Source organism: Mustela erminea, chromosome 8, assembly GCF_009829155.1.
Source record: "Mustela erminea isolate mMusErm1 chromosome 8, mMusErm1.Pri, whole genome shotgun sequence".
Taxonomy (NCBI): domain Eukaryota; kingdom Metazoa; phylum Chordata; class Mammalia; order Carnivora; family Mustelidae; genus Mustela; species Mustela erminea.
This window is the reverse complement of record NC_045621.1, coordinates 36193884-36208785: the sequence shown is the minus strand read 5'-3', so window position 1 is coordinate 36208785 and position 14902 is coordinate 36193884. Positions and strand designations below refer to the sequence as shown.

The following is a 14902-nucleotide window of genomic DNA, read 5'->3' as shown; positions in this document are numbered from 1 at the left end:
GGCAGTGGCTGGCAGGCAGCACACGCTCAGCCACCCTGACTACGATTGTTATTATTGAGAAAAAGACTCCAGAAGATCCTCACGCATTCTCTAGTTCTGGGTTCAGGCATCACTAGTTTTATCTTGTGCTTTATCTTTTTTGTGTGTGTGCTTTATCTTTTAATAATAATTTTTAATAGGCGTTAGAGCATTTTTACACAGAAAAGCCTTTAAAAAATAGTTTTCAGTATTTCAAGCAGCAAGTGGGTTGATGTTTGGTGATTTACTCTGGTACCTCAATTGTCTCCTATCCAAATTTTTTAATTCAATAATTCAAAGGTCTATTCTGTTTAACTTTTCTTTTAGAGAAAAACCTGCCCATATATTTGATACCCACGATGAATTCAGAATATATTTCCTAGTAAGTGACATTCATTTTGCTTTCCCTATATGCCACCCTCATTTTACTCAGTGTAGGTTGTCAACTTTTTTCTGAGGGAAGGAGGTATAGATATACTTGTGAGTATGAGGAAAGATTAGGCTTCCAATTTTGCCTTTTTCATTCTTAGGTGCAGAAAGTAAAACCACTAAAGAAGTAACACAATTTCTAGTCAGATTCCAAACTGGCACAGCCACGATGCAGCATGGAGTTTCCTCAAAAAGTTGAAAATAGAACTGCCATATGATTCAGCAATTCCACTTCTGGGTATTTCCCAAAGAAAATGAAAACAGTAACCGGAAAAGATGTAAGTGCCCGCATGTTCATTGCAACATTATTTACAATAGCTGAGATATGGAAACAACCTAAGCGTCCACTGATGGATGAATGGATAAGAACAATGTGGTATATAAATACAATGGAATATTACTCAGCTATAGAAAAGAAGGAAATCTTGCTAATTGCAACAACATGGATGGACCTTGAGGGCATTCTGAAAAGCAAAATAAGTTAGACAGAGAAACACAGGTACTGTAGGTTCTCACTCAAATGCAGAACCTAAAAAGAAAAACAAAACAGAAAAAAAAAAAAACCCACTGAATTCATAGATACAGAGAACAGATCGGTGGTTTGTGGTTGCCAGAAGCAGGGCATTGGAAGGATGGGTAAAGAGGGTGAAGGCTACGAAAATGTACAAACTTCGAGTTAAAAAATAAATAAATCTTGAGCATGCCATGGACCCCATCATGACTCTAGTTAATCATACTGGATCGTATATTTGAAAGTTGCTATGAGAATAGACTTAAAGTTCTCATCACAAGAAAAGGGAAGCGTACGTCATAAATACAGATGTACGATTCACTAAAAACTGCTTCCCAAAACTTTAGTCAACAGAAATTATAATGGCTTCAGAGTAGACTCTAGGAGACACACTGTTAAATCACTTTGGTTTCCTTATTCACTATCATGATGCTACTAAAAACAAAAACAAAATTGAAATGACCAGTGACATTTGCCAGACATTATGCTCTTTCTTGTCATTCCCATCAAATAATATCAAGAAACGGTATAAATTTATCAGTTTTAATAGTCATATCCATGAAGCTGACTTTTGGAAAGAGAGAAAATGTGAAATATAAAAAACAGCTTGCTTGCACTATGTGAAGCTCCAGGTCTTGAACTCCATTGCTAGCAAATCTGCTCATCAACTGCCTTTTTTCTTCAGTCAGCGCCATATCCTACATGTGTTATCCTTGCTACCTAATAAAACAAATTTCACCAAGTTATTATTTCTTTATTTCATTCATTAATTCTCCCTTTTTACAAGTTGACCTTCTCTGGGACATCGAGGATGATCAGTCCACTCAATGTACCCAGCTGTGGAGTCTTAGAGCTGCTCCAGCATTTAGGGGAAAAAAAATTATTTTTAATTATTCCTGTCAGTCATCCATTGGGCAAGTTCATGTCCTACTCACACGTGTGAGATTCATGGCATCTCAGAATTAGAGCCCTGAGAATGCAGCCTTTTCCCCTGCTCATTCCTTGCACCCTCCCCTCAAACAACACAGTCAAGTGGAAAGACAGTGAATTTGAAAATTTCTAGATCTGGGTGATTAACTTATGAGGAGGCAACACATTCCACTTCAGAACATTTCAAAATGTCAATGGCTTTTTCTCATTGTTGGTAAAATGTGAAATGTGCGTTCTCCCTCCCCACTGCTATGACAGACACTCTTCCAAAGCAGCTCTGATCGACTGGTCCCCAAGGGCACTGTTCACATTCATTATGCCTTTGGAAATGACCACCCTGGTGTGGAGCAGCACCGGGCACTGCTGGTTCCCTGATCTTCGGGAACCTATGACATCAGTATAAGAAATGTGCTGTTTACATGGACTAAGAGAGGCTACGGAAACTGTCCATTCCACCAAAAGGCACCTCACCTTCTAAAAAAAATTAATGACCACACTGGCCAAATTCCTTCCAATTTTTTTATTTCAAGCCCAACCTCAGGCAGTCCATGAAAACTCACACAGTTAATCATACCTGAGTCCATCAAGAAAAGGGGGTAGATCCATTCAAACAAAGTGATTGCTCTGCTGATTTCAAGACAGAAGTGTTACCCCTTTGTAGTAAGCTCCCCCATCTAGTATGCCAGTATCCAGCACTTCAGTGCTTTGGGAGACACTAAATAAATCAATAATGTCTTAACGAGCTCAGGAGTGTAAATGCCAGCCCCAAAACAAGAGATAGACAATATTTCTTCCCTAAAGTCTCTTAGGACTTCCTGTGACTCCAGGAAGAGGCATCATACAGCTGGTCTAACATGAGCCCTGTAGACTAGAAAAGGTTTGGTCCTCTCACAAAGCAGTGCCAGCTTCCTTTTCCTTACTTGCCAGGAGCTTCCTACATCAGCTTCTGGTGCCCCCATCACTGCCTCCCATCTCTTTCCTCATGCTAGGAAAGGATTTGACATTGAGCTCACAATAAAATATGTGGATTCTTATGGCATTGTCTTAAGAGTACCTGCATTTTAGTGACATTAGCAAATCATAAACTCCAGAAAGTAATCCATAATTTTAGAAATTGTCCACAATTAAATAGTAAGAAGAGATTTTTTAGGGCAAAAAGGGAGATTATTCTAAGCACCCCTCAAGTTATGACTAGGAAGCTATTTAATCAGCCAATATAAAAAGCCAACCTTGTGCATGGGACATTTAAGTTATTAGACCAGTTAAGCAATTTTGAAATTGCTCAACATAGTAAGAATCACTGGGAGTTACGCAGATTCCGTCCTCTGTGTCCTCTTAGGGTGCCCCTACCCCACACAGCTTTACCACCCCACTCCATGCCAGGGCCTCCTTCCAGAGGCACCAACTAACATTACACCATACTCTTGTCACTTTCCACAATCAAAGTTAGCCTATTTTCAATTCAGTTCTTAAAAAACATTTCTAATATAATTAATTCACAATAAATTGTTAACAGTTGAAAAATGCTTAATATGGGTTCTCTTCTCCCAAATATTAATGTGTTAGTGGGGGGTATCCAAGGAGAAAACAACTTCGCTCAAAGAATAAATCTCTCATGGGCTGGAAGTCCAACTGTGCAGAACATGGGTCCTAGCCTGTTTTAGTTACTAACACTTACTGACAACTGAATATTAACCATTCGGTGGGTACATCCTGGAGAGATGCAGTAACCAGTAAGGCAGGCTACTGAGCTCTTTGCTAAGAGCAACTAAAATTCAAAATTCACAAAGCCTTACAGTCAGAGCTCACCCCTGTGGTCCCACATGCTACTAAAATTAAATCGCGGGTGTGGGAAACGTAAGCACACACCAGGGACCCTGCAAGATGGGGAGGGGAGAGCAGTAAAACTCTTTGGTATTCAGCTTGGAAACGCTAATAGCCAACTGAAAAAGAAAACCAAGTGTATGTGTTTCTCTCTCCCATACCTGTAATGATTATGTTGCCTTTGTAGTTGAAAGCACATGAAAAGATCTCATCTGTGTGCCCCTCAAGGACCTGGACGCACTGACCAGTCTGAGCATCCCAGATTCTCGCTGTTTTGTCAGCGCTGCCAGTCAGAATATGATTCCCCTGGGGGTTGAAAGAAATCTACAAGACAGAAAGGAAAATGACAGGTTTGTGTAATTTGATTCCTGATATATTTTTAATCAGCAGAAAGGGGACATGACTAAGCACCTGTCATCTTCCCAGCTTGGCATTTATTCTTACATAGAACAGTTCCTTCCTGAAGGGGGAAAAACTGTAGGGACTAATACATGAAAATTAAAGGCTATACAACAGAGTCTAACAGGGCACACCACACCCACCCCACAGTTCTAAGGAAAAAGACCAAAGTTCCCTTCTATTTCGAGTATTCCCCACCTAGCTTCTTTCCAAAAACTCAAGATGCAAGTCTTTCCACACGAAGAGACAGAGCCCTGGTGTGGATGAGAACACAAGTCAGGTTCCTTCAAACCCAAGCCCCCATGTCATCCCTATAACTCAACTTTCTCTAATCAAAAGCATATAAATCCTCTTTCTGATGAAGTTCTTGAACCTAGGTGAGGTTCAATGGGCTGAGGTTCGGAGCCAAGGGCTAAGAAAGAATTCTTTAGACGTCTTTGTGCAAAAAGGTAGTTTATTAGAGCACGGGGACAGGACCCGTGGGCAGACGGAGATGCTACTGCCCAGGGCCTGTGACGAGTGGCTGGTTATATACACAGGAGTTGGGTAGGTGAGGACAAGGGGGTGTTCAGAAGGGCGCTTGGGGTAAAGAAGACTGTCAGGATATTGAAGGCCTGGTTACTATCAAGCCAAGGCCACTTTTCCTCTAATGAGGCACTAACATAAAGACAATTGGGGGTCTCCTGGTGGAATGTTACATTCCTGCTATCAAGCGTCCTTGTTAGTGAGATTTAGGTTTAGAAGAAATTTAACTTTATTTACTTTTCCTTCTACCTCTGCCTCCTTTGGTTTTTTTATGGAGGGGAGGGTTTTTTTTATGGAGGTTAGGGCTTGAGGAACTGAGTTATGTGTCTTTGGAAACTAGGCTATTGATAAGGTAACTTCTTTGTTGTAAATCTCAAGGACATTTGCAAACCAAGGGAGACTCCTGCCTTGCAGGACTGTGATCTCTGCAAGATAACCATTTGCTTATTGTTCATGGCAGTCAGGGCTGAGGGGGAGCGGATGGGGGGGGGGGGTTACAAGGCGCCAGCCAGCCTCGTGCTCCCTCATCATTTCCATCTGTGCCTCAGAATGAGTGAATGTCGGGGGGGTACTTTCGTTCTACTTCCATTCAAAGTAAAGTAGGTTCTATAAATATTTCCTGAGCGCCTCCTATGTGTCAAGCATTGTCATATTGTATCTGAGCGACTGTCAAAGGAAATGGTTAGTTCACTATTCCTTTGGGTTCCATGCTTATAACATAAAACTCTAAATAATCATCATAAGGCAATGACTTGGGTCACACCCTTTATGGTTGAAGGTTTGATGAGAACAAAGTTCAAGAGAATGGCTTTTTTTGTCCTTGTGTCCTCAGTACAATGCCCAGCACAGGGAAAGCTCTCAAAAAGCATTTCTTGAGTGAATGAATGAATGAATGAATACCTTAGAATACCATAGAAATGCCATTGCTGAAAGGCAATTCAATAAGTAATGTATCACATATCCTAAAATGCAATATAGAGTGAGAGAACCCTTTATATTCACACATGCACAAAAATATGTGTGTTTGTTGAGTGGGTCACATCATGCATGTCAATCATTATCAGACCAGTCACTCAGCAACAAGGCCTGGGTTCTCTTCCCAGGCTGTCCCCCACATCCTTACTTCCCCATTTCCCTTCCTTCCAGGCCCTAAGGCCTCCTAGCCTATGGAGGAGATGTGTCTAGTGCAGCCTCAGAGACCAGCTTTGAAGGGCAGAGGCTCCTGGCCACAGTGGCAGGTGCAGAGGAGGGAAGAGTAGAGAAAGCACAACAGGGGGCAGTTCAAGGGTCCAGGGGCAGCCTTCCAGGACCTGAAGCCAAAGGACAGATCTGATCTCAGGTATGAGACCAAGGAACTGGGCTGAGCTGTGTGGGAGCTGAGAGTCACCAACTTCCGACCTTTCCAGAGTTTTCGAAGGACACAGCTAAACCTCAGATTACTGACTGGAAGGCCCTGCTCTGTGAATCAGTTTGTGGGAGGAGGTTAGACAAAATCTTAAGCTACAGCTTTGAAGTTTCAAAGTAGGTCATTTTAAACTCTGTTAAGTGTTAAATATTTCCAGGAAATACTTTCTCAATTGCATCTAATTTACAAAACACTTGATACTCGCTGCACAGCATGTTTTTTGCATAATACATACTTGTGTGTCTGCTCAGACCAGGAAAAGCACTTTATGAGTTTCTTAAATAGCTTTAATAAGTATTTTCAACAAGCTCAATCTTTTGCTGATGGCTGAGAAAAATGCTGTTTTATAGTTTTTAAAAGGTTTTAAGAATGATTTATTATGCTAAGTTTGAGGTCCCACTTAAAAATATAATTTTTAGGTAGCTGATTTCTAGAAAGAATGAGATAATTGGACAAACCCTATTGCCAACAGATCTATTGACACTAAGCACGCTATGTTTTTAAAACTAAATTGCTCCAAGTGAGAAAGCAACTCACCTTTGAAATTTCTCCTTCATGGCCTTCCAATTTGGTAATGCATTTTCTTGTGGCTGCACTGAAAACTCTTGCTGTTCCTTTTCGAAAGAATGGAAATACATAAATTCATCTGAAATACAGACCGTTTGAGCCATGTGCCCTGAATTATGTAATATCCATCCCTCTGATGTCCAGGTTCTGTGCTGCTTGTCTTCTTGCCTGCAGTGACAGCTACCACCTAAAACTGCAAATATAAGCTGGTGCCAGGGTAGGAGAAGAATGGGAACAGGGTGCCTCTCCAGCCCCAAGCTTATTAGAAGAAATGATGGGTTCCAAGGTAGAAAAGGTGGGGGGGGGAAGGAATCCACAAAGAAAAAGCTTTTAATGGGAAAGGGAGAATTAAAACGAGTTTTGAGAGGCTGGTGATGAAACAAGCAGCCAGACCAGCATCATACACCAAATAGGAGTCTAAGGTGACAAAAGGTTCAAGAGGTCTTCCTGAAATGGAGCAACAGCCACTACTTGCTGAACAAAGAAGAGGCATCAGGGAAGCCAGGAAAGAGTTGGTAGAATGGTTTATTCCCTGTTGTATCCCCAGGGGCCAGAAGTGCCAAGTTCCCAGTAGACGATAAGTGGATAATGAATGGATGCGTGGATGGATGGATGGTTGAGTAGGTGGATGGATGGGTGAATGGATGGATAGGTGGATGGATGGATGGGTGGGAAGGTGGATGGATGGATGGATGGATGGATGGATGGATGGATGGATAGGTGGGTGGATGGATGGGTAGGTGGGTGGATGGATGGATAGATGGATGGATGGATGGATGGATGGATGGATGGATGGATAGGTGGATGCATGGATGGATGGATGGATGGATGGATGGATGGATGGATGGATAGATAGATTGGTAGAATGTACAATGGATTGGTGGATGGATGGATGGATGGATGGATGTTTGGATGGATGGATGGATGGATAGGTGGATGGATGGATTGATTGATGGATGGATGGATGGATGGATGGATAGGTGGATGGATGGATGGATGGATAGATAGGTAGGTGGATGGATGGGTGGGTAGGTGGATGGATGGATGGATGGATGAGTGGAAGGAAGGAAGGAAGAAGTGGTATAGAAATTTCCTTTGAATTAAGGTATGGAAGAGCTAAATAATTGTAGAAGGAGAAAAACAGCAGTAGTAAAATTGTTGTCAGAAAAAACGTTAAAATTTTTCTGACCAGATGAAGGCTGCTCCCTTATTACAATGCAAAATTACATAGGGGCAAAATTAGTAATGATAGGGAGTTTTGGTTACTTAATTTTCATTCAGAGAAGAGCAAAACATTTAAGTAAAATTTTTACTTGCCCTTCTGACAATGTCAACTTCAGAGGGAAATAGATGAAAATTGCTATTTTACAATTAATGTGTCGAACATTTCAAAAGCCTTAAAGTGACCAATGCATTTTAAAAATGTGTTAATGGGGCACCTCGGTAGCTCAGTAGGTTAAGCATCTGCCTTCAGTTCAAGTCATGACCCTAGGGTTCTAGGATCAAACCCCATGTCAGGTTCCCTGATCAGCATGGAATTTGCTTCTCCCTCTTCCTCTGCTACTCCCTCCTACCCACGATCTCTCTCTCTCTCAAATCATTAACTTTTTTTTTTTTTTTAAGAATGTGCTAATATTGGGGCATCTGGGTGGCCCAGGTAGCTGAGCATCCAACTCTTGGTTTCAGCTAATCTCGTGATCTCAGTGTTGTGAGGTATAGCCCCATATTGGCCTCTGTGCTCAGCAGGAAGTCTGATTGGGATTCTCTGCTTTTGCCCCTCCCTCACTTGCTCACTCTCTTTCTCTCTCTCTCAAATAAATATCTCTTAAAAAAAGAAGTGTTAATACAAGAAAAATGAATATCCTACATATAATAATTCTCCAAATTGCTCAAAAGATTTTTAAACTTAAGAAAACACCAAAATAATATAACCTAAAACTACGTTTTTAAAAGATAGAAACATGAATAAGACACCAAAAAATAATCCAGCCTTGAGAATGATTCAAATGAAGAAGTAAAATGTGATTAATGTGAAGAAACATTTATCTTCACTTTTACAGCTTCAACTAACTCCTGTTGAATAGATCCAGTTTTAAGAGGGGAATGAGAAGCAAGAACCAGAGTTAAGTAAACAAGATTTCTCCAAGCATCAAGACTTCTTAGAAGGTACAGAATGAGAAGAGGTTTACAAAACATACCAAAAGAAAAAAAAAAAGTTTTTTTGAAGTAATGTCTTCTAGAGCAAGGAAATGGAATCACTGATAGGGGACATAACAGATGATAGAGAAAACAGAAGAATTACTGAACTTACAGTTAGTTCTCATCCATCTCTCAGTATCCTGATCCCTAGACCTTGCTTGTTTCTCCCCTCCTAGTGCTGACAATCTCTTAACATTCTTTATAATCTATATTATATATATAACTCACTTATTCTATAATCTATATTCTATAATCTATATATTCTATATATAAAGTATAATCTTTATACTCAATATTCTAACATTCTATGGAAAACACATATATGATATTCTTCATATCCTCCCCCTCCATAATATAGCTCCACGTGGGAAGGAATTCCTCTCTCTTTTGTTCGCTGATATAGCCCATGTTCCTAAAACAATTCCTGGCACAAAGTAGGTTCCCTATTCTTTTTGAATGATTTTTTTTGGGTATAAGTGAAAATGATATTTAAAATAAAAAGTGTAGATTAATTACAGTTGAGGTATGATTCTAAAAAGCAAAGCTCTGTAAGATGAAAAAGTAAGTAGTTACTCTGAAAAAGATCGTTCTCCAAACTTAGGACATTTATATTCAAGGATATAGAAAGAAATTTATGTATGATCAAAGGATCACCTCTGAAAAGTCCTAGTGAGTAAGGGTACAGCATGCAAATGTAATTTTGAAAAGTGAGAGAAAGTTGGAATAAAGACTGTGTAATTAAAATGAATCACTGGCAAAATTCCATACCTGGTTATAACACAAAGTATATGTGACTACCTAACAGTATGTTAGTCACAAAGAGCAAATGCAGGCAAACAAAGAACAAATCATATCTGGAAAAAGCATCCTATTTTTGCTAGAATTTCTTAAATGGCTTTTAAGTTTACATGGACATGATGTAGAGTCAGTCACATAGGGTCAGTCATTAAGGGAATTAGACATAGTGAAGCATCATGTGTGATTATCAAAGAGATGACTTAGACACAGTGTAGGCTTATGTGTGCTGACATGGTGAGGACATAATCATAGAACAGCATGATATGCATTCATGGGGAGGTGACACAGATACAATATAGTGTTATAGGTGGTCATCACAGAGATGATGCAGACATAGTGAAGCATGATGTGTGGTTGTCAAGGAGATGAAAACACACAGCATAGCATCATACATGACATCAAAAAGATAATGGAGATGGTGTGTAGAGTTATCTATGGACTATAGAAAGATGACACATACCAGTGTAGTAACATATGGGGTCATCAACCAATGGGACAGATACATTGTAGCATTATAATAAGGCCATCATGGATATAACACATACTATATCACCAAACACAGCCATCTGGGAGATGATTCAAAATAATGTACCACTCAACATGGTTATTAAGGAGATGACATAAACATAATATAGCATATATAAGATATATCCCTAGTTGGTCATCAAAGACATGAATAATGACACAGCATCATGTATTTATCAAAACATTCAGTTGTAATGACACACCACAACACATACTTAAAGTTGATACAGAGTGTGGCAACATCATGAAGCATCACTTATTGTCTTCAGGGAGCTTACGCATAGCTGGGCATCATCCATGGCTATCAGGACAGGGGGAAGTCACAGTGTAGGATCATATAGAACAGGTTAAAAGATGATACGTAGTGTAGCATGATAGGTGGTTGTCAGAAAGATGACCTATAGCATAGACTCACATATGATTATCAAAGACCTAGTCAGACATCGAATATCCTGGGATTTACAAGGAGAGAAGACTTCAGGCAGAAAATGGAAATACACTGTTTGTCCCACATGGTGTTACACATCAAATTGTGTCCCCCGCAAAACTCCTATGTTGAATTCCTAACCCCGAGTATCTTAGAAGTTGACTCAGTAGGGAGATTTGAGACTTTAAAGAAGAAATGGGTTAACATGAGTTCATTAGAGTGGGCCCTAACCCAATATAGTTGGTATTCTTTTAAGAAGAAGAGATGAGGATACAGACATGTAGAGAGGGAAGACCACATGAAGACATAGGGAGAAAAATGCCACCTGCAGGCCTCAGAAGAAACCAAGACTGACAACATCTTGATCTCAAACTTGTAGCTTCCAGAATGGTGAGAAAAGAAATTCTTTTTGTTTAAGCCACTTAGTCTGTTGTGCTCTGTTATAGCAGCCCTGACAAATGAATACAGTTACCCAAGAGATGATGCAGTCACACAGGAGCATTATATGTGCTTACCACAGCAATACTGTAGTAGCATACATAGCGGACCAGATGGTAAAGATGCTCATAGCATCATACGTGATTGTCAAGAGACTACCCACAATAGATCATCATACAGTATATAGCTTCATCTGTTGTCAGAGACACAATGAGACTTAGCATAAGTTCATACATGGTTGTCAAGGAAATGACCCAGAAATAGTGTAGCATCACTTTGGCTGTCAGGGAAATGATGCAAATGTAGCATGGTGACATATATTATCATGGAGATAACAGATATTATAGTGTCATACGTGGTCATCAGAGTGATGACATAGACATGATTTGTGTCATATGTGGATATAATGAACTTGAGACAGACATATTTAATGTCATAGGTGCTTATCAGGAATATAAGACATAGATTTCAGCATTAAAAAATAGGAAAATAACACAAAAATAATGTATCGTCATACTGTTTTCCAAATGGCACAGACATGGTATAGTGTCATACATGATTATCATGGACATGATATAGAAATCATCTAGTCACATCCTCTAGCAGCTTACAGGGTTGTTAAAGGGATGAGAGAGTAAAGCATCACACATACTTGTTTGGGAGGTTTTGCATAACATAGCATGGTTTTCTAGGATATGATGCATATATTATGTAGCCTCATGTGTGGTAATTGAGAAAACTCTCATAGTAGAGCATCACACATGATTTTCAAGAAGAGGATATAGATGTCCCTGTAAAGAACATAATACAGACATAGTATAACACCATACATGTTTTTAAGGCAATAACACAGAAACAGCATTGTCAGAGATAATGTGGTTATCAGAGAGATGAGACAATCTGAGTGTAGCATCATACATGGAGGTCAGTGAAGTTACACACTTTAACATCACATAACCTCATTAATTGTGGGCACAGAGAGCATAACATATGAGCCCACTGTGGAGATGACACACACAATAACATCACACATAGCACTCAAGGAGATGACATTAAAGGATAGTGTGATAAGCAGACTTCAAGGATATAATCTAAGTATAACATGGAATCATGTAGTTTTGTAAATGAAGGGATCCAGACATAGCAGACCTTGAAGATGTGTTTATCAAGGTGATGAGGTAGAAATATTATAGCATCACACATAAATTTCTATGAAATGGTGAAGGTATGGTAGAATATTATATATGGTTATAAAATATTTGATGTAGATCTAGTGTAGTATCATACATAATTTTAAGGGGAAAGACAAGGACTATAAATTAAAACAGTCAGGTATATGATATAGATACAATATAGCATCATACTTGGTTGTATAGCATCATACTTGGTTGTTAAAGGGTTAACATAGCACAGCTCCATACATGACCATCAGGTGGTTGGCACAGAGGTGGTGTAGCATTAACTGCAGTCTTCAGGAAGAGGACATGTAGTGTTCTGTAGCACCTTACTTCATTATCAAGGTGATGACTCAGAACAGAATCACACATTGTTGTATGACAGCATGAGATGACAGAGACTGAGTATAGCATCCCATGTGGTTGTCAAGGAGATGATGCAGACACAGTATCACATGTGATTATCATGGATATGATATAATGACGGGGGGGGCTGTGAATGAGGCAGAAGTTGTATAGCATTTTACATGCTTGTCAGGAATACATAGCTGTTATGAAGATGACCTGTTGTTTACTATCATAAATTATCATCCAGGACATACTGTATATGTAGTATTCCAATACAGATGGTTGTCAATGAGATGATGCAGACATCACATATATGGTTTTCAGTGAAATGTCACAGATACAGTGCAGCATCACATATATTTGTCATCAAGATGAGTTCTAGTATCACAGCACACACAGTTATCAAGGCAATGATGCTGACGTAGTATACATCATATGCAGCAATCGAGGAGAAGATATAGGTAGAGTACAATATCATATATGGGTTTTTTGTATTTTTTTAATTTTTTATTTTTTATAAACATATAATATATTTTTATCCCCAGGGGTACACGTCTGTGAATCGCCAGGTTTACACACTTCACAGCACTCACCATAGCACATACCCTCCCCAATATCCATAACCCCACCCTCTCTCACAATCTCCCTCCCCCCAGCAACCCTCAGTTTGTTCATATATGGTTTTTAAGAAAATTTGAGTATGGTGTATCGTGCATGGTGATCAGGATGATGATGGTATATAAAGCAGTATCTCATTTGGTGACCCAGGCCTGGAGTAGATAGAGCATGTGTCCTAGAGGGACAAGGTGGGCATAATAGAATAGCATACGTGGTCAACAGGGAAATGACATAGTGTTACATGCAGCACATGTGGTATAAAGATTTATGCAGATTTATTATAGTGCCATGGATGGTGGTCAAGTTGATGAGGTCAACGTGTTGTAGCATAATGCATGATTAGGGAGACGACCCAGAATATACCATTATATATAGTCATCAAGGGGATGTGAAGACCCAGTATAATATCAGATGTGGTTGTCAAGGAGATGATGCAGACATTGTAACCTGTGGTTACCAAGAATATGATACCAACGTAGTGTAATGACCAGCATCACAGAGATGAGGCAGATGTAGTGTCTCTCACAGCTGGTTATCAGGTAGATTACCTATGGTATAGAATTATATACATTTATCAAACAAATCAAATGTATGAACAGATGACCTACCATCGGCTGAAGCAGTTGCAATAAGTTTTCCAGTGTAATCGAAACAGCTGTCTAGAATTTCATCATCATGGCCTGTTAGTGTTGCCACACATTTTCCATTTGTGGCATCCCACAGCTACAATAAAAAAAGAAAGTGACTGTGACTTCCTGTCTGAAGTGCAAAAATGGGAAGAAGTAGTCATTATGACATGCTTATGGCTAGCTGAATAACTGTGCCAAGATCATGTGTATAATTTCCACATGTTCTGCTAAGTTTACCTGGATTCATGACAAGAAACCCCAGCCAACCAACTCACAAGGCACACTGGACAAGAAAAGACCAGAGACACACATTTAGAATGGAGAGTGCAAATCTGCCACTACATCAGGAAAAATCTCAAAGTGCGTGTTTCACTGATTGGAGTAGAAATGTCCTCTTTCCATAAGAAGGTCATCAAATGATAAGAAGCTTGATCTAAAACTATAATGCTAGAGAATAAAAAGTACATTAAGATTATAATACATCACATATGTAATCAAATATTAATTCAAGAGCATAAGCTCTTAGCAACAGAAATTTAAAGGCAGGGAAACATTGTTTTGAGCTTCCTCAAGATTCACTCTAATCAAAGTTTAACAAATGAACAGAGAGACATTAAAGAAAAATAACGTGTCTTTGAAAATAAGATCTTGTGATATATTTGATTCAATTAACATGGTTTTACTCCATCATAATTCCTTTAAACCTGGGGGATCAGAAAGTTAACATTTAAAAATGCCAATTATTTATAAATTAAATCCTAATTTTACAGCACCTTTGAAATGTGGTAATGTTTCAATGAATATCTGACCCAGTATAAAGGGCACACAGGAGAACTGTAAAGCAAAGATATTTCTTGAGCTTACCATGCAGGTTTTGTCCATAGAGCCAGTTAATATCAGAGAGCAATCCCAGTTGAATAAAGCACTGCTAATCTCAGCACAATGCCCAATTAAGGTATACACCTTCCTACAAAAGGAAAGGATTCACATTTGTGAAAGATGCCCTACTTCAGGATAAGGGTACAGATAATGATGTCAAGCGCATTGGTGTGAGAGTCAAACTTTTGGTTTTCACAAAAAAATACTTTTGATGACAAAACAAAGATGGTTCTACTACAGCTTAGAAACAGCCAACTA

General features: G+C 39.2%; 1 protein-coding gene across 2 annotated transcripts in view; it reads right to left on the bottom strand.

Moving 5' to 3' along the window:
• Positions 1-878: 878 nt before the first annotated feature.
• DAW1 (dynein assembly factor with WD repeats 1) overlaps positions 879-14902 on the bottom strand; it is a 42761-nt gene continuing 28737 nt past the window's right edge. The window contains exons 9-13 of one of the 2 annotated variants that reach the window (XM_032355063.1): positions 14630-14732; positions 13745-13859; positions 6579-6655; positions 3874-4036; positions 879-1678 (exon numbers count right to left, since the gene is read on the bottom strand). In XM_032355063.1, coding sequence (XP_032210954.1) covers positions 1644-1678; positions 3874-4036; positions 6579-6655; positions 13745-13859; positions 14630-14732 — 493 coding nt within the window. In that variant the 3' untranslated portion in view covers positions 879-1643. Of the gene's footprint in view, positions 1679-3873; positions 4037-6578; positions 6656-12503; positions 12664-13744; positions 13860-14629; positions 14733-14902 lie in introns of those variants that run through there. The other variant, XR_004288584.1, reaches the window with a different exon arrangement.